The following is a 20,810-nucleotide window of genomic DNA, read 5'->3' as shown; positions in this document are numbered from 1 at the left end:
GGTCTCCCAGTTTGTTTTGGGAGAGGTGAGGCAGCAGTACCTGCCAAGCTGCTACAAACACGTTTTTTTGGGGCCGTCATTATCTATCAAAAAGTTCTTTGTGTGTTTATTTTTATTTGTTTGCTTATAAGTTAAATGTTCTCAAATATAGAAACTTTGATAAAATATAAGTTTTTCAAATTGATTTGAAAATGTTGCACTTTTTGACAAAATATCGGTCAGAACATCGGTAATCGGTGGGCTAGGACTCTCCAAAATCGGGATCGGCATCAGACCCAAAAATCTGGCATCGGTCGGGCTCTAGTCTATATATAGCCAAAGTCAAAGGATATAAATTTATTTTGAGGCATAAACAAACATTTACAATCATAGAAGTAAATTATTTCAAAGATTTCCCAGATTGCCATGTGTGGGGTGTGTTGTTGCAAATGAGACTGCAGGAGATGCTTGGTAAATGGAAAACAAGCGCGACAATGGTTGCGCTTAGAAGCGACGTATTCGGCATAGTTGTCCTACTAATAAAGCTAGAACACAGAGTTTGTGTTTTCATCTCATTGTTTGATGCCAGTTGCACTGAAAGTATGAGTTGACCGACGTCATGGCTGCTAGGGGATTGCACCAACAAGTTGAAGCGGTTCTGAGCAAAAATAATAGCATTATCCTGCATGGCCTTACAACAGGTAACTTCTGCTTCAATGTCCATGATGGTTACTAAAGTGTCAAACGCACAAACGCAGACAGGCACAAACTGACGCACGCACAGACACGAACGTACACACAAACGGAAGCACTCATACACAAACACACACAAGCAATCGTATACACACATACGCACAATCAGTGAGGCACACAAGCTGACACACAAATGCGCGCACACAAACGCATACAGACAGGAACAAATGTACACACAGACTGACACACAAACTGACACATACACCTGCGCACACAAACGCACAGACGCGCGCACACAAAAATACAAACGCGCCACAAACACACACAGACACTCAAAAGCACATATAAAACAAACGTACACACGCGCGCACACCCACAAACACACATGCACACTAACGGACACACACAATCGTTCAAACAAACAAAAACCCACACACACAAAATTGTGTACAAACACAAATGCACGCACACACACAAAAGCACAAGCCCTCAGGCACACATCTCCCACACCCCATGCAACTCCCTAGCCCGCCCACCCATCCACCCCCACGGACCCCTCGTCCACCCTCCCCCCCCCCCCATGCACTCTCCCACCCCTACTTCCCCACCCCCCCTAAGCACCCCCGAAAAGAAGAGAACCCAAACCTATTTCTGTCCAAAAACATTTTATTAGTTTTCTTTGACAGTAGTTGGCAATTCTGTGAAAAAACTAGGCAACTCCTGTGATGATAGATCCAAGAACTGAGAGGTGTGTGGGTTTGGTGTGTGAATCACACAGGTATCACATTCCAGCAACCCATCAGTCATCGTCCACAGTGGGAGTAATGGTCACACCCCTCCGGATCTGGCCCCAGCCAATCAGACTGCAGGGGGGGAAAAAAGAAAAAAGCTGATTAGGAACTGGCCTAGACTTTCAATCTTAAGAAAATCCCTACCCAGTTCATTCAGTAGCTCGTGCCGATGGAAATGACACCACAACATAAGGGTTAAACAATTTTTCTTGTAGCCTTTCAGTCTTGAGCAAACAACAGCAAGCAAAGCAGTAAAAGGTGAAAGCAATACTGACTAAACTGTAGCCAACCTATTTTTCTTATATTCAGCCAAAGTCTAGAACAACAGGACACTACTCAAGCTGAACTGTTAATCTTAAAATTCAATACAAATCAGCAGATCAAAACTGCTTCATCACTGTGAGGTTATAGAAAGCAAATCAATACAACGATCAATCAGAATCAAGGACTTACAGTTGTCAGTATAATGGCATTATTAGTCTGACTCATAGGATATAGACTGTGGGTATAAGGCCTGCCATTGGCCAAATATTTCGGTTGGAATTCTCCTCCCCTTCCGCTATCTGCGTGTTACCGTTTTTGCAAGGGCAGTCGCTGCCATAGACATATACGTCTATGGTCGCTACATCCTGGGCTTAGCGCCACCCAAGACCATTGTGATTGGTTTAAAGAAATACAAACAAGTCAGAGCGTTTTTTCCCCCTATACCGGAATGATAATGGGTTGAGCCAGACCTTCCTCCACCGCTGGCACAGCGCTCAAACGAAGTGTGGAGATAGGTTTGGCTATGCACCTTGTCATGGAGTGAAACCATGACCTGTGGACATTTATAGTTTTAAGCATGCTTACATGGTTGAATGCATTTAAAACCCCCGTTCATGTTCTTTTAATTGTGCGCAACTTAACATCCATACAAAGTAACGTGAAGGAAGGAGGGAAAAATGTACTTACCATTGTTTGTGTGTTATGAAGGTGAATTGTAAATGAATGTGAATGGAAATATATGGTAAAAACGGAAAAGAAACAATATTCGTTTTACTGCGAATTTAAAATACTTTTTAAATGGCCACAATTTCTGTGAACTGAAACTAGTAGCAGTACACTTAGTAAATTATTTGTATTTGGTGGACAAAAGTGAAATTATTCAAGGTAAAAGGTGACATTCATATTAAACATTGTTTTATTTTGTATTATTAAAGCTAGCAAACGCCAACCAAACCTGCAGCTGGTTTTGCTGGAAGCCTTCCAAGGAAGCGCGGGCCATACCACAAGGGCTTTTTCATGGGGGTGTTTGGGACACGTGTGAAATACAAAAAGTTGGAGGATGCATGCATTTACTTTTGTTTTCTGTAATTATTCTCATTATTTTTTTTATGGATAGTATTTATTTATGGTTTGTTCTTGAAATGTATAGGTAAATAAGAAATAATGATAAAGGAAAGAAACTTTATTTTTTTGTAATAGAATTGCCAGGGGAGCGGCTTGGGCTATATACGCCAGAGGAAAAGTCCTCCTAGGGTGATTATGTTCTGTGTGTGCCGAGTTGTCATGCTACCCACGCAGCTTATTCAAACGAGTAGGGCCTACTAGGCGTAGCCTACTGTTATTTTGTTTACTTGTTTTTGTTTTGTTTGTGGTATTTGTTGTATATATATTTTGTAGTGTCATCACCTGTACATATTTTGCACCGGTTCTGGGTTCGAAGCACGTCTCCTGTAAATAAACCTGGGTGAACAGAAGTTTTTGTCTCCTGCCACTCTTTTGCTGCTCCAACCGCCGCCGGACTCCCTCACACACCTGCTTGCACTTCTTACATTCTGAGAACCCATCAATGAGTGAACTAAAAAACTTACACAGAGTCAATCTGATTGGTCAACTAGACAACAACATCGCACAGCCATGAGTACGTTCTTGGAATCTGCAGCACTGAATAGATAAGCATTCTGTCTTACTTAGTGGCGCTAAGAGTCTTACTGTATCACTTGAACTTTAACAATGAAAATACAAAGCAGAGTGAAAATTGTAAACTTGGTTTTTTAATCGCAATAAAACCTGACTTGCCTCGCAATTTGTATGTCTTTGACCTGACCCATGGATTTATAGAAGGCTTTAAGACCATCTTTCATTTGCATCATGCAGTTTACCTGCATACAGTGAGTTCTATAATGTTTGGGACAAATTTTTTTCCTGATTTGGCTCTGCGCTTCATATTTTCAGATTTGCAATCGAAAAATGCATATGTGGTTAAAGTTCAGATTGTCAGCTTTTATTAAAGGACATTTGAATGCAGTTTAACTTCACAATGTAGAAGTAAAAGCTTTTTTGTACATAGCCCTCATTTCAGGACGCCATAATGTTTGGGACAAATTATATATATAAAATTTTTTTTTTAAATGTTTATTTTTAAAATTTATATATATATATATATATATATATATATATATATATATATAAAACACAGGGGTTTCTGATTAGTCAGGTGTGTTCAATTGCTTCTTTAGTGCAGGTATAAGAGAACTTTCAGTATCTAGTCTTGCTTCTACGCTTTTGATTGCCTTTGGAGTCTGTTACTGGTGTTTGTCAGCATAAAGACCAGAGTTGTACCCATGAAAGTCAAGGAAGCCATTATGAGGCTGAGGAATATGAAAAAAAACTAGAAGTCAACTGATATTTCTGATTGACAGATATCAGGCCGATATTTGCATTTCATACCATACTGGAATCTGGTGCTAAGGGCTCCGATATGCCTTTTTTTCCATTTTTTTGTACACTTCAGGTGCTCCCCTCTACCTTCAATATTATGCTTATTCCCTCTCCCCATGATGACCCCAAACCATGTGACCTGGAACATACCAAGAAATTTGGAAGACAACTGGATGCATGATAAACTGACCAAAAGTATCTGGACACCCCTTGGTCTGGGGCTGTTTTTCATGGTTTGGGCTAGGCCCCTTAGCTCCAGTGAAGACAAATCTTAACCCCTTTGCGCACATGCCAAATCTGGCCCATTTAGGAGGTACCCTATTTAAAGCTTTATAACTCCAGATGTGAGCATCACAGAGACATGGAAAAAAATGGCTTAAATGAAGCAAGACAAAACTAACAGATTGGTTTATTCTCATAATTTAGGAGGAAATAAAGTGCCATAAATGCAATTGTCCAGGAAAAAAAATCAAAAATTTGCTCTTTTTTAGTATGCAATGAAGTACTGAGAGATTGCAAATATACAGCAGGTTAAACTACACATGGCCTGGATCAAAAACTCCTTGACCACAAGTGCGTCAAATCTAAGGGTGGATTTGCAGACCTACTAAAGATTTATGAATCAAAAAGTAAGCAGTGTACCCAAATCTATCCAAAATGTCTAAATTATGCATTCCTGTAAATCACAACATAATCATGTATTTCACTACAAATCAACTGTTTTGACTCAAGAAACTCACTGTTGCACCATTTTCAAGTAGGAATTACAAGCTTTCCATTGGTACCTTGGCCTAAAATATCCAAAATCTCTCCAAAAATGAATAAAATGCTTTTTGTCCATTATAAAGCATATACATGTGCCCCTTCTGAAGGTTTAAGGCGAAACATTGATATCAAATAGCGTGATAATATTTTTGCATTATTTATCAGGGGTCCAACCAGCGAAGCTGGTGGAACCCTACTGTATCTGTTAGGATTATTTGGAGTCCAAGCAGCGAAGCTGGTGGAACCCTACTGTATCTGTTAGGATTATTATTAGGGGTCCAAGCAGCGAAGCTGGTGGAACCCTATTGTATCTGTTAGGATTATTATTAGGGGTCCAAGCAGCGAAGCTGGTGGAACCCTATTGTATTTGTTAGGATTATTATTCTTATTTTTCTCCGCTAAAAGTGTCTGAGGCTCAGCAACCATAAATCCTACAGCAACCAAATTTGGTATGGCCCCTCACTACTCAGGCACAACAAATCACCTATGCCGGCCAGATATAACATGCTTAAAAGGCTTCAAGCGTTATAACATGCTTAAAAGGCCATAACTCCCACACCATAAATCAGATAAACACAAAACTTCATCGACCTATGCATCTGAATGTGCTCAACTTTGCTATTGGGACCACCTTTGTCCGCCATATTGTTTGCCCGCCATTTGGACTTTTTATTAGTTGCGGCGCGGAAGCGCTGCAGCTGTACATCTAAAGTGTTACGACATCTAGTAAACTTCTTTACGGCAGGCGGCTAGAAGACATCCATGGCGACGCAACTAAGTAATCCGACACCGTAGGGTCTCGTTTTCATCAGTGAGGGGAGGGTCTGAACCAGAGGGTCTGAACGTCGGGGAAGCAATGGAAGACAATGCCAGCCAGAGTGAATGCTAGGCTACTAAAATTTTGTTAGTAAAAGCTTTTTGAGAGGATGAATCATTATTTTCATTACTATCATTATCTTTGGCATGGATCCATTTGAAGACAATATCGGGTGAGTTCATATAGTCTTTGAATCTGTCATTATGCTGAGAGAAATCATATTCCGTAGCAACAAGATAAACCCGACATCAGCCATAAAATATGCCAATACAGCAGTGAAAACGCTGCTCACTGAATAACAAAATAAACGAGACAAGGTTTTCAAACATTGAATAAATATACAATCTTACCATTGGTTTTACACATAGAGATGTCCCTTTTGAGACTGAGTGGTCATATGTTCTCTTGGACAATCCGTTTGTGAAATATACATGCATTTGTGATGCCTGGGTAGGCTACCTTCAAAAATAGCTGTGCGTAATACCACATCTGTTGTGTACGGCGTTGTCGCCCTTTTTAGTACAATTTGGCTTGATTGACAATTCATTTATTCAGTAGGTGAGGGTATAAGCTTTCTGACGATGTCTGATTTTGATTTTGGAATTGTGTTTTATAGATCAGCGTAACCAAAAAATTTCTTATCACATTCACTTACGCATTCACTCCGTAGTAGCAGTAAAAGACGCTGCTCCTAACGAAACGTTGCTAATGATTTTTCACAATTTCTTGGAAAATACTAGTATTATTGAGGCATAGCTAAGCCATATGTTTGCTGATAGACCTAGTTGACATCGTTTTTATGGATCAAAACAGAAGCGGATAGGACTGTAATTTACTGTCTCTGTCTCTATGGACTGAACACATAAAATTTCATCATTGCTATGCAAGTATTACTGCTCAAAATATTTCGGTTATGTTATTTTTGAAATTGTCTTTAAATAGCTTCGTGGTATTATATAATGTGGATATTTAACACTAATGTAAGCGTTAGTAGTGTAATAGTTTTTGTGATGCATGCAACAGCGAAGACGAGTGTGTTGGAACATTGCCAAAACATGGTGGACGGTTGAAAATTGTTTTCATATGGTCCCATCCCCATCCGTCATTATGCTGAAAAATAGCTAAACCATTTTTATTGATTGTTTTTGAGTTTCTCTGCAAATGTGCGAAGACACGCTGGTATAAGAATGAAGATAAATATAGCCTATATAATCTGTTTTGTTCCGTTGCTACCATAATATAACAAACTTTCTTGTGTCAACAGCTGCAGTTTCTCGCTGCAATTACTAATATTGAATATAAACAAAAGACAGCAATTTATGCTGTAGACAGCCAATCTCGAAATAAATATGGTACTCCGCACGCAGCACGCATGTAGCAGGAATGGCGAGTTGATATTTTGTTTTTTGTTTCGTTTTTTTTTAATGTCGTATTTACTATTTGAAATATGTATTATAATTCTATCTGTCTCTGAGGCGCTCTGAAATGTGCATTCTCTGCTAAGCTGAGCAATGGATTGGAATATGTGTCTGACATAGTGTTGCACGGTATACCGAAACTTCAGCACTTTTTCGGTACTTAAAGAAAAGAAACTGTTCGGTATTAGAATTTTCCGACATTCGGTAGTTTTGTGTCAAATGTAAAAGCCAGGGAAATGTGTCTCCCGCATTACTGATTGAGAGGATGAAAGGTGTAATTTGTCAGAATCTTTGCTAGATGGCAGTAGCAACTAAGGTAGCCAAGTCAGGTGATCTGCGCTTGTGCATTCAACCTCATTGATACAGCGCAAGCTTCGACTCAGTTCACTTCAGTAGCAATAGGTGTTCTAATTTGGAAATATTTTATTATAGGAAGATGCTGTATTGTTATTAAAATATGCTGTTTTTAGATCCATTTAAAAGTGAAAGACCTGTTTAAAGATTTAATTTACAATTGTTTAATTTTTAAAATATATTTAATATATTTTTCTATTGTTTAGTGTTGTAACACTATAGGCTTATGCTTATTAATATGTTGAACAGGCTTCAATGCTTGGACCCCTCCCAACGCCGCTTGTGGCTTTAATTTTATGTGGTACAGTACCTAAATGTGTAATCATTAACTCTCCTATGTTTTTATGTACTCTACAGTATGTGATGTTTTCTTGTATGGGGATGGGACGACATTAAAACAATACTCAACCATCCACTACGTTTTGGCAATGTTCCAGTTGAGGTCACATCCGGTGCATTATATTAAACACAAACACAATTAGCAAACCAAGGAACGTTTACGTTACAGTGTGAAATACTCTCATTATAAAATACCACCAACCTATTTAAAGACACTCAATTTCAAAAATATAACAGAAATATTTTCAGCAGTAACATTTACATTTGGACGATTAAATATTATCTGTGTTCAGTAGACAGAGACAGAGACAAAATGAATGCTGTCATTCCCCAGTTCTAAATCTAAGTTAGTTGAGAAAACATATCAGCTAGGTCAATCAGCAAACATATGCCTCAGACATACTTAGAATTTCTCAAGAACAATATTTTCCTAGAAATTATTAATGTCATTGATAAAATGTTGCCAGGTGCAGTGTCTTTTACTGATACCACAGAATGCGTAATGCAGCTATAATAAGACAACACTTTCGGTTACGCTGAGCTATAAAACAGCTATTCCAAAAGTAAAATTAGACATATTATACATAGTTAGAAAGCTTATTCTGTCACCTATTGGAATGATTAATTGTTGATCAAGCCAGATTGTACTACAAAGGACGACAATACTGTAAAGAACATGTGTGGTATTACGCACAGCTATTTTGGAAGGTACCCAGGCGTCACAAATGAGCGTATATTTCACAAATGAAATGTCGAAGACAATATATGACCACTCCGTGGGACATCTCTACACGTAAAACCAATGGTAAGGTTGTATATTTATTCCATATTTAGTCGCAGATATTGACAGTAGAATGACATGGTATAATTTTTTTTTAATTCCTCGTTTATTTCAGCATTCACAGCTTTCACAGCTGTACTGGCATAGCTTCGGCTAATGTTCCTTTATCTTGTTGCTACGACGGAATACAAATTTTTTGTGGTAAAAGAATGGGCATTCTCCAGTGTGTCATGTGTGGGGGGTGTAGTTACAGATGAGACTGCAGGGAGGGCGTGCTTGGTAAATGCACGACCAGCGTGTCAATGGTGGCGCTGCGAAACCCCGTATTCAGCATAGTTGTTCTGAATAGTCTACTAATAAAGCTAGGACATCGAGTTTGTGTTTTCAACTCATAATTTGGTTGCAGGAGCACAGAATGTCTGAATTGAGCAATCTAGGCATGCCGACTTACCGACCATTAGGGGCATTGCGCTAAGTGGTTAATGCTACAGAATACAATTACTTTCTAAATGATTCTGTGCTTCCCCAGGAGAAAGGGGAAGGCGCCCTCACCTCAACCCCATCCAGCACCTTTGGGATCAATTGGAAAGCCAACTGTGAGCCAGGCCTAATCACCCATTCAGAGCCCGACCTCACTAATGCACTTCTGGCTGAACGAAAGAAAATCCCTGCAGCAATGCTCCAGCATCTAGTACGTAGCCTTCCCAGGAGAGTGGAGGTTGTTATAGCAGATACGGGTGGACCAACTACATATTAATTTTGGATGAGACGTTGGATGTGAGGTGTCCACAGACTTTTAGCCTTGTAGTGTACCATTAATGCATGCTCACAGTTGGCTGTATCTTACTCTAAATGATGCTGCCAGTTAGGCAACACAGTACAAATACCACAATTTTGGCCATACAGTATGTTTTTCCCCGCTTTATTACTGGTAATTTCAAATACTACCTAAAATATGAAACTTTGTGTCAATTAACTGAAATCGTACATAAAAGTATCAAGAGATTACAGACACAGTTGCAATAATGAATAGTCTGAAAGCTGCCTGTGACCAACTTGAGTGGCTATTACGCTGTTAACTTGCACCTGAAGATCACTGCTTGCCAGCTAGGTAACAGGCGGAACATCAAAAACAGTTACTGAAACCCCTTTACCACTTTAATTCGGTTTGTTCATTTACAAATGTTATCGTGAAATACAATTAGACATAATGGTCCCATTAGCTGTGTATGGGTTAATGGGACTCCGGAGTCTGGTGAAACTGTGCATCGCTGGTTGTCCCATGTGCTAAAATGACCACTGCTATTAGTCAGCTATGGTTGGCTCATGTTGAGCATGGTGGACATTTTAATATGAGTATCAATAAAAGCTCGTACTGTAAACGTTATCAGACTGTCTCGCAAGCCAGACTTCCAACAGGGTTAGTCCGTGGGGTGACCATCTGAGGCTGAGACTACCACATTGTTATGTGGCCTTCAATTCAAATAATCCCATTTTCAATTTCCAAAACGCTACAGATTTGTCTACTTTGAAAAACACATGTAAATCAGTTTTCATATCAGCCCCATTGCTTTATCTACCAGTAATAATACGAAGTTTGCAGGCCAACCAATGTAAACAACCCACTGCTGTTTTGCCTGAGCCTATAACATTAACATTTTCTTTTTTTTCCCTGTAATGGGACATTTAAAAATCTAACACCAATGGCTTTCAGTAAAATAAATTAAAACATTTGATAAAAAAGGTTTTCCTATATGCCTCCCTATAACTCAGTTATCATATACAAAAAGAAACTGCGGCCCAGGTTACATGCTATTGAGATAGTGACTGTCCCTCAACCACAATTAAGCCTTGCTAAGAAGCCCATTAGGGGTGTTTGTATGGCTAATCTGCAAAAAATCAGACCGTGTTATTCTACTAATAATGAGGCTGACCAAACTCAGCCGAGCAAAAAACTCAGCTAAAAACTGGATTAATTAATATCAGATGCCCCTAAGGCAACACTTGTAAATTAATTAATTACTGATCACCAAGTTGAAATCTTATGTGTAGCTGAAACTTGGGTTAAAACTGATCAATATATTGCCTTAAATGAATCCACCCCTCCTGGCTACAGCTATACGCACATTTCCCGTCTGATGGGTCGTGGCGGTGGTGTTGCTGCTGTATATAATTCTTATATAATAATCTTCTCGCTACTTTGAAATCCGCCTTCAAGTGTAACTTTTTTGAAGTGCTTGTTCTCAGTTTTGCACATCCGGACAAAAAAAGCAGTCAGTTTTATCCTTGCAATCGTATACAGGCCACCAGTGCCATACAGTGGCTTTTTACTTGAGTCTGCTGATTTCCTTTCCAGCCTGGTTGTTCATTCAGATAAAGTAGTAATTGTAGGGGACTTCAATATTCACATGGATGAAAGTGAAGGTGATCCTCTCAGATCAGCATTCTTGTCTATCATTGGATCTATGGGCTTCGATCAACATATACATCAGTCCACACATTCTCATAACCATACTCTTGATCTGGTCTTAACTTAAAATAGCAAATATAGCAGTTATGCCTACAAACTCTGTGCTATCAGACCATTATTTAATTACTTTCCAACTTTCACATATCTGTCATGTGTCACCAGATCCTTCATTCTACCTTAGCTGTAAGCTTTCCTCCAGGACTGCAAATGCTTTTATTAATGAGCTCCCAGGCTCATTTGTGCACTGTGGGGATTTTCTTGGCTCCCACCCAAACGCATACAAAAATGCAAGCATTAGCTCAATTGATCAGCTGACACACAACATAAATTACGTAATTCCCAGAACCCTGGATACTATCGCACCTCTTAAGAAGAGGAAAGTCCGCTATGAGAAATTAGCACCCTGGTACAACGACCATACTCGTGCTCTCAAACAAGCTTCACGCCAACTTGAGCGCAAATGGCGTTCTATTAAATTACAGGTATTCCTCCAGGACTGGAAAGACAGTCTACTAACTTATAAACATGCCCTCTCCACAGCATGTTCCTCATACTTTCCTTTAATAGATTAACACTGTTGCCAGACTGATCAAGAATCAAGTTGATCCATGCGTCTCAATATCATTTAGTAGCAATGACTTTATGAATTTCTGAACTCTTTTTCTCCAATAGATCTCACGGAGTTTAATGCCATAGTAAATTCCTCAAAATCTTCTACTTGTCTATCTAGACCCTATCCCTACGAAACTATTACCAGTGATTGGAACACCAATGTTACATACTGTCAATGCGTCTTTATCATCTGGACACATACCACAGACTCTTAAACTTGCAGTCATCAAACCCCTTCTTAAGAAGCCAAACTTGGATGTGAATGATCTGTCTAACTACAGGCCAATCTCAAACCTCCCATTCCTTTCTAAAATACTAGAAAAGGCCATTTCAAAACAACCTGGTTCATTTGTGCACTCCAGTCATATATTGGAAGTTTTTCAATCTGGTTTTAGACCCTCTCACAACACTGAAACAGCTCTGGTCAAAGTACTCAATGACCTACACCTCGCTTCCGACAATGGCTGCATCTCTGTACTTGTGCTTTTAGACTTAAGTGCAGCATTCGACACTGCTGATCACCTCATCCTTCTGGACAGACTTGAAAATCTTGTAGCCCTCCGTGGACAGGCACTCGCTTGGTTCAGATCATACCTATCAGACCGATATCAATTAGTGCATTTTAATAATGATTCCTCTTATCAATCGAGGGTTAGATATCACCATTTTTTTCAGGCATGAACACGATCCATGGTATGATCATGATTCTTTTTCATGTTGGTTTTTAAGACTATTTTGCAAGTTAATGAACAGTGCAATCAAACTAATATCCATATTTAAGAAAACATTGCCCTTCAAGGAAACAAAACCTAAAAGAAAAAGAACAACAGAGACCATTTGGGCCAAAGTACCAGATTTTAATTAAGTGCAATTCTGCAAAGTATTAAGTTTGTACCTCTACCGCTAGCCTCTAGCTGCGTGGCTGTACCTGAGCCACTCACAAGAGATCCCCTGATTGTTTGGCTGGTGTTTTGCGCCGTGTCAGTTTTGGAAAACCCAAACCAGTTCCATATCACATGCATCAATTTTTTTTAGGGACCAACTCCTCCGTGGTGTCAGCCATGCCGCTATGTTGTCAAATAAAAAAGGGGGAGGAAAATAAATCCAAGGCGCTACGTACTGTTTGCTATTATTGGTTTATTGGTGTGTCTGTTAGGGGAGGCGCAACAGGGACTAGCGAATAGTGTGATTTTAGGTTTGGCTGAGAAAACAACGTTGGATGCCATGTATGAGCGTTGTCAGTGCAAATGATAGAATGTGCAGTTTCCATACTCCCGATCTCCCTGGGAAGGCAGATTGTGGAGACATTTTAATCGTTCACAATCTAATATCGTCATATCGCCCACCCCTAATATAGAGTACCACAAGGATCTGTGCTTGGGCCTTTGCTCTTCTCTATTTATATGCTCCCCCTGGGACAAGTTATTTGCAAACATGGCATTCATTTCCATTGCTATGCAGATGATACCAAGTTGTATCTATCAGTTAAACCTGATTAAGTTGTCCAGCTGTCAAAGATCAAAGCCAGTCTTATAGACATAAAGGAATGGATGACCCAAAATTTTATCTTGCTAAACTCCGATAAGACCGAGATAATGGTAGTGGGGCCTAAGTCCCTGAGATGCAAACTATCTGACTATATGCTTAACATTTATGGATCCTCCATTACTTCAAGTACTGTAATCAAAGATCTTGGTGTTACCTTTGATCCAGATCTTGCATTTGATATACACATTAAAAACATCTCTAGGGTTTCTTTTTATCATTTGAGAAATATCTCAAAAATTTGTAAAATACTGTCCTTACATGATGCAGAAAAGCTAGTTCATGCTTTTGTTACTTCAAGATTAGATTACTGCAATGCTCTTTTGCCTGGATGTGCAAATTTAATTCAAAATGCAGCAACTCGTATTCTCACTAGAACAAGGAGATTCGAGCACAAAGCCCAGTGTTAGCATCGCTTCACTGGTTGCCAGTTAAATTCCGAATAGACGAAAAGATACTACTTCTTACCTTTAAAGCCTTACATGGGCTTGTCCCTTTGTACTTAAATGATTTACTTCTTCCTTCTATTCCCTCACGAACGCCCCGTTCGCAGGGTGCAGGCCTCCTTGTTATTCCTAGAATAGCTAAAAGTACCATAGGTGGTAGAGCCTTCTCCTATCATGCACCCCTCCTGTGGAACAGGTTGCCTGCCCATGTTCAAGGCACAGACACTATCACCTTATTTAAAGCTAGGCTCAAAACATATCTTTTTAGACTCTCCTATATTTGAGGGGCAGGAGTGGGTGGTGGGTATAGCTACGGTGTCTCTGGTGGACTGAGTGGTTAGTGCTGTCACTGGATCATCATGGTAAATGGTAAATGGACTGCATTTATATAGCGCTTTTATCCAAAGCGCTTTACAATTGATGCCTCTCATTCGCCAGAGCTGTTAGGGGTTAGGGGTTAGGCGTCTTGCTCAAGGACACTTCGACATGCCCAGGGCGGGGTTTGAACCGGCAACCCTCCGACTGCCAGACAATCGGTCTTACCTCCTGAGCTATGTCGCCCCAGTAGTGGTAGTGCTGTGTTAAGCTGAACCTGTCATGGTCTGGTGATGACCGTCTCAAGCCTGCCATCATGGCTGCGTTGGCCCCTGCCTCTGTTTCCCTTAGCTATGCTGCCATAGCCTTATTCTGCCCGGGTTTTCCTTATCGCAAGCAGGCACCTCTGTCTCTTCTGCTCTGCTTGCTAAACTACAATTTGAACCCCCTAACAATGTTTTTTTTTTTTTTTCCTCATCTTCCTCAGCTCTGGGCACCTGCCCGGAGCTCTAGCCCAAGTTTGCTGAGCACCCCCCCCCCCCCCCCCCCCCCCCCCCCCCCCCCGGCCCGGAGCTCCAGCCCCAGACCAGCTACAAATCGGTGCCTGCCCGCGGCAGATGGGTTCCCCCTCTGAGTCTGGTTCTGCTCAAGGTTTCTTCCCGTTATCAGTCAGGGAGTTTTTCCTTGCCACTGTTGGGCCACTTACGCTTACTCTTTTGGGGCTGGTTCTCTGTAAAGCTGCTTTGTGACAAAGCTCCTTTGTTAAAAGCGCTATACAAATAATATTGATTGATATATAGACAAAATTATAATTTTTAGTTTTTAAAATTTGTATTTGAAAAATGCAAATGTATTTTGTATTTAATGTATTTTAAATACATAAAAAAAGACTGAATATGTATATTGTTAATATACAGTGTGTTAATTTTTGATGTTCAAATTCACAAGAATTTTGTGAATCATTTCAAAACATCTAATGCATCTAATTTGTTTATAAAGATTGTAGTAATTCACGAGTTAATTCATTTGGTGCGATTTAACATTTCATGAACTAATACTAAATTGTAAGTGTGTGATAACCTGTTATACTCCACCACTTTTTCACCCATAATTCCACTTGAGGGCATATGCCCCAATTGTATAGCCTATAACTAGGGAAGGACACCACATTTTTCAAATCTGGTAAGGATTGCATCTAGATTAGCACTATGGAGTAGCCCCAAAAGCAGCTCCATAGCGCTGTGAAGATAGTCTGCTATATCGGGATGGCAGGTATGCCATCCCGCCAAGTTACGCCTTGGCGGGGGTGTGCCCCATACCTATACAGCACCGAGAGTTTGGCACTTTTCAGGGTTCCCCACAGAAATAACCACAACAGCCACAGACACTCAGCCCTTTAAAAACATTAAATTCTGTACATTCACACCCCATTTCAACAGACAGAATTAATAAACAACTTCACATGTCCACACAATAAAGCCCCAAACTAAGGGGATTTTGCATTTTCTCCTTCTTCTTCTCATTCTTCTTCTTCTTTTTCCTGCCGCCTATCTCATTAACATCATGTCTCCCCATTGGACATTTTACCGATACCAGCCAAATCTTCACCTCCACGACCCAATCAAAAACTCGCATACACACGCAAAATACCCATAACTTTTTACTCTGAAACATTTCCAGTTTAAACAACTAGTCTGCTGTGGCCTAGTGGGCAAGGTCACAGTCTTGGGAACACGAGGTCGTAGGTTCAAGCCCAGCTAGGAACACGTTTCTTTAACCTGCTTTTACCCTCACTAATAATTGTCTACTACTTCTCAATTATTGCTTTTGCACCATATCTACCCGCTGTTCACCGAACGTATACACTGCATTATGATGTACCGTCTGCACGTTCAGTTATTAACCAGCTGCAATATTGCAAAGCCATATGGATTCAATGGGAGCTCTTCTGTGCTTACTGGCCTGCATGCAAGGGCCAAGTGACTTGCAAGAATTGAGGAAATATTGGGTAACATTGCTTGGGAATATATCTTATTTAATTTTGGTGAGGCAAGATAGCCTATATTGTTTGTAGTACCGTAACTTGGCGTCATTTTGATATCAATACTTTTAATGGCAGGCCTGGATTTTGGCAGTCTGAATGAATGAGTTATAGACGGTGTGTCTTGTATGTGTGAGTAACTTGCCATTTTTATACGTTGAAAACGTGTTTATGAGATTATATATACTGTATTTATATACATACAAACATACACTACATGGTCAAAAGTATGTGGACATCCGAACGTCACTTCTGTATGTGCTGACTGAACATCTTATTCCAAAACCATGGGCAGTAATATGGAGCTCCTGGACGTTTCCACTTATAAAATACATAACAGCACTTAGAGTTGCCCGGGGCAGCTCTAGCCGGGCAGAAATTTGAAGAACTGACTTATTGGAAAGGTGGCATCCGTGTCATGACTGTGTCACGTTGAAAGTCAGCAAATTCTTCAGCATGACCAATTCTAATGCCAGTGTTTGTCTGTGGATAGCATATGGCTGTATGCTTGATTTTATGGAGCTATTAGTAATGTGTGAGGCTGAAGTAGCCAAACAGACTAATTAGAAATGGTGTCCTCATAATTTTGGCAATGTAGTGTATATATCTGCAAATAAATATTGGCTATTTATCGCCAACTACTTTGGCTGATATCGGCATATTGCTCTTCCTGTTCTGCTAGATATCGGAAAAATTAGAGTCGATCAACCTCTAAAGAAAAAAAACCCCAGGAGGGGGTTTACAAAAATTAACCATTTGGAACATCATTAAGAAGAAAGAGAGCAGTTCATGACAGAAGAATTCTCACCATAATAAAGAAACACCTGTCTGACCTGGAGGCCAAAAGGAATTGCCCAAGATCCAAAGAATACCCCCCCCCCCCCATGAGTGAAACATGGTGGTGGGGGTACCTTCTGGGCATGTATGATTGCTATACGTACTGGCTCCCTTGTCGTCGTTGATGATTTCACTGCTTACTGTTTCAGCAGAATGAATGGGACAGGTGTTCAGGCGTTTTTCTTCATTGTGGTAAGAATTATTTGGTCATCAACTGTACAGATCTTCCTTGGCCTACTAAGCCCTTCGTAAATACTGAGCTCACCAGTGCTCACTCTCTTATTGATGCTCAAACCAGTTGACTTTCGTAAGCCTAAGTTTTGGCCTATGTCTCTGACCGTTTTCTCAGCCTCATAATGGCTTCCTTGACTTTTATTGGCACAACTCTATTTCTTATGCTGACAAACAGCAATAACAGACTACAAAGGCAATCAAAAGCCTAGAATCAAGACACTATTGTGAAAGCTCTCTTATACTTGCACTAAATAACCAATTGAACACACCTGACTAATCAGAAACACCTGTGAAGCCATTTGTCCCAAACATAATGGAATCCTGTAATGAAGGGGCTATGTATAAAAAAATATGTTATTTATACATAGTGAAACAGAAATGTACTGAGATACCCTTTAATAAAAGCTGAGAACAGGCATTTTAAACACATATGAATTGTTTGATTACAAATCTAAAATTATGGAGTGCAGAGTAAAATCAAGGGAAAAAAGGGATTTGTCCCAAATATTAGGGAGCTCACTGTATGGTTAATGACCCAACGTGTAGGACTGTAGTGTAGGGGTGATTGTGATTTTGGGTGAAGCAGAGAAGGTGTTAGAGATGTGTAGAAGTGGGGGGAGGTTTTAGATGGAGGAGCGTTACTCACCGCCAGTGTTTCTCCACTCTGCGACTCAGTGCAATCTTCTCACCCACCTCTGTGCACACAGGGCTTGTCAGAACAATCTTGGCCAGATCAGCCTTCACTGCGCTGACCCGTCCACCCGTGGACAGGGAGCCAATATTGACCATCAGGACCTCGTTTTTAGACAGTTTCTGCACCTGGATACAACACATTACATTACATCACATTAAAGGCATTTAGCAGATGCTCTTATCCAGAGCGACTTACACAACTTTTACATAGCATTTTTTTTTTTTTTTTTAAACATTGTATCCATTTATACAGCTGGATATATACTGAAGCAATTTAGGTTAAGTACCCTGCTCAAGGGTACAACGGCAGTGTCCTGCCAGATACTGTAAAAAATATGGACAAAGCTACTGTGACGTCACCCATTGACTCTCCGTGGGTCTCTAAAACACGTTTTGAAGCTCAATGGCGGGCGCGGCCATGTTGTCGATTTGGAGCCAAAACCATAGAGTTAAGCGGTCTTGTGATTTTTACAATGTGATTGACAGTCCGGTGCGGAAAAGCCCATCAACCTGAACGAACGATTGCAGAACGAGCTTGAGGCTAGCTGACTGTCTGCCGTTATGTTTTAAAATATATTATCAAATGTTTATGGAGTTTAATTTCCATCCGTGACCGTACTGTGTCATGTAATCACGTTATATGTATGACATTAATAATACAATTATGTTCAGTTATCTTCAATTTATGTTTCTCAGCAAAACGAATATGCCTAGCTAGCATATCAGCTTGCCACTGAGCTAGGTAGGCTATCCGTGGTTAGCTCACGCATTAGCAATATGAACCACAGGAAAAGAACATCGACTACACTGATGGTCAATCAAGCAGAGATATGTAGGCTACTGGTGATTTGACTAGGCTAATTTTCGTATAACTGTCTGGTAGACCTGCTGTTAACCGAGCAAGTTATCGTCGTAGGTTTTCGCCACAGTCAGTTAATGAGCCAGTAACTGCACTAGGCTACTCCATCGCCGTTTGTGGTGTTCACTTGCTGGGTGACGCTAGCTGACCGATCGTTCACAAGTCACTTTCTACCGATTAAAAATTAACTGTCAGCGGTGATTTAACAAATCTACCAAGTATTTTAATAACTGATCTGCAGGCGTGTAGCCTAAATATGACAACGCACTTTGTACAGCAAGTTTTCCACCTGGTGCATGAAGACAAAAATAATGTACACTGAATTTCTAATTATTATTAGGCTATTATTTTTTTCTTGTAAATCATCAAAACCAATGGAGAAAAGCCAATATACGCAAGGAGCCCCCAGGACCGATTCTGAGAACCACTTAAATGCTCTTGTCGGTCTCTTAAATGCTAAAAACATGTTCCTTTCTAAATGCCAGTCTTACAAAGGTGGTTAATTTCATTAAATTCTGTGTGTGTGATTTCATCGTGTGTTGTATGTTATCCAGCAAACAAACCTTAAGAATCTTAATTCGCTTCGTGAAACTGAAAAAGTGTTTATCCCAAAATCGGGATTATATTAGCTTTGCCACATGCGTGAAGCATGGCCCAGGTAGACATTTACGGAATGTACATGACTGACAAGCCGTCTAACACGTCTGACATATTGAATATTTGCCGGTTAGGGTTAGCTAGCTAGTCAAATGGCTGTTTTAGCATAGGCTACCGGACTACCAAATATAGCAAGCTGATTACGCTTTCTGCCAACTAATTATTTGGTTAAGTAGGCTAAAGGAAATAGTAAAAATGACTCGGCTACCGAAAATCTTCAGAGGAGGATTATTTTATGGTCGTCTAGTGCAGCTGTAAATAGCATACGCCATAATGAAATCACTACGAAATGAGATGCCTGCATTTTCTGACTTCGCACAGGTGGACCGTGGTCGGAGCCGCAATGTCAAGGCCCAGAGGCGCCACCGCCCACCCCAGTGACCATAGACTGTAGCCCCTACTGTAGCTTAGTCCTCTGCACTAATCAGGAAGTGACGCAAACTGTACCTCATTGGTCCACAACAAATATTATAACAGTGCCCAAATGACACAACAAATCATGAAATCGACCCATGGACAGTCATAAGACGAATAAAATACACATATTGTGACTATTTGTTCTCATGAGAAAAAAATATTGACTTAGTATTTTGACCGCATTTGTACCGTAGACTTACATGGAAACCGGATATGAAAACACCTATACTGGAGCCAACCGTAGTGGCGCTAGTGAGCAACCAGGAACAACAAGACCAGGAAATGAGCTTCAAAAACGAAGTCCGGTTTTGGCCGCTTGTGTCCTACCCAGGAATCGAACCTATGACCTTTCACAAGCCCAGTTTCTTACACACTGTGCTACAGTGCTGCCCACACAAAAGAACTAGTTAGAAATCCATTCATAATTTTTTTGCAGGTGATAACTGCACATTTATGAGTGTACAAAACAATGATATAGCACAACACCACAGAAATATGTTACTGCTGCTGCATGTTATGTCTAACTGCACTGAATACAGCATGTCAAAGTATGGGAATATTGTTCTCAACCATCATTAAATGGCAAGTTATGCATGGAGGACTGGTGAGATATAATGTGATAATTGTCACATGCAATCAAAGAAGGCTAAGGGATGACTGAAACTCAGATGAGAAAAGTCCTTCGGAAAATTGATGAATGGATAAAGGAGCTGAGAGAATTTGCTCAGCTAATTCAGGGTTCCTACTGAAAACTGCCACTTGGTAAGTTAAGTGGTGTGTCACTTCTGAAATACAGGACAGCCCTGAAGTAGTCAAACACACTTATTCCGGAGTAATATAACACATATCCTGACTTTGTGTCACTTGAAAAATAGCTGTTCATATATACATGGGCAAAAAAATGGGCCAAGCCCAAAATGGCAAAATATTAAGCTTTAAATGGTCTTAACAGCAAATCATTGGTCAGAAAATTAGCAAGAATTAAACAAATACTCCTGAGACCTCCTGTGCCACCATATGCTCATTCACTTTTGCAGTGAACTG

The 20,810-nt window shown here is 40.2% G+C and overlaps 1 protein-coding gene across 1 annotated transcript in view; it reads right to left on the bottom strand.

Moving 5' to 3' along the window:
- Positions 1-1,320: 1,320 nt before the first annotated feature.
- eif2s3 (eukaryotic translation initiation factor 2, subunit 3 gamma) overlaps positions 1,321-20,810 on the bottom strand; it is a 65,061-nt gene continuing 45,571 nt past the window's right edge. Inside the window, exons 11-12 of the mRNA XM_035413755.1 lie at positions 17,787-17,959; positions 1,321-1,535 (exon numbers count right to left, since the gene is read on the bottom strand). Of these exons, the coding sequence (XP_035269646.1) occupies positions 1,472-1,535; positions 17,787-17,959 (237 nt within the window). The 3' untranslated portion in view covers positions 1,321-1,471. The remainder of the gene's footprint in view (positions 1,536-17,786; positions 17,960-20,810) is intronic.

Source organism: Anguilla anguilla, chromosome 4 (assembly GCF_013347855.1).
Source record: "Anguilla anguilla isolate fAngAng1 chromosome 4, fAngAng1.pri, whole genome shotgun sequence".
Classification (NCBI taxonomy): Eukaryota; Metazoa; Chordata; class Actinopteri; order Anguilliformes; family Anguillidae; genus Anguilla; species Anguilla anguilla.
The sequence above is the reverse complement of the archived record's forward strand: the minus strand, read 5'-3'. Positions and strand labels throughout refer to the sequence as shown.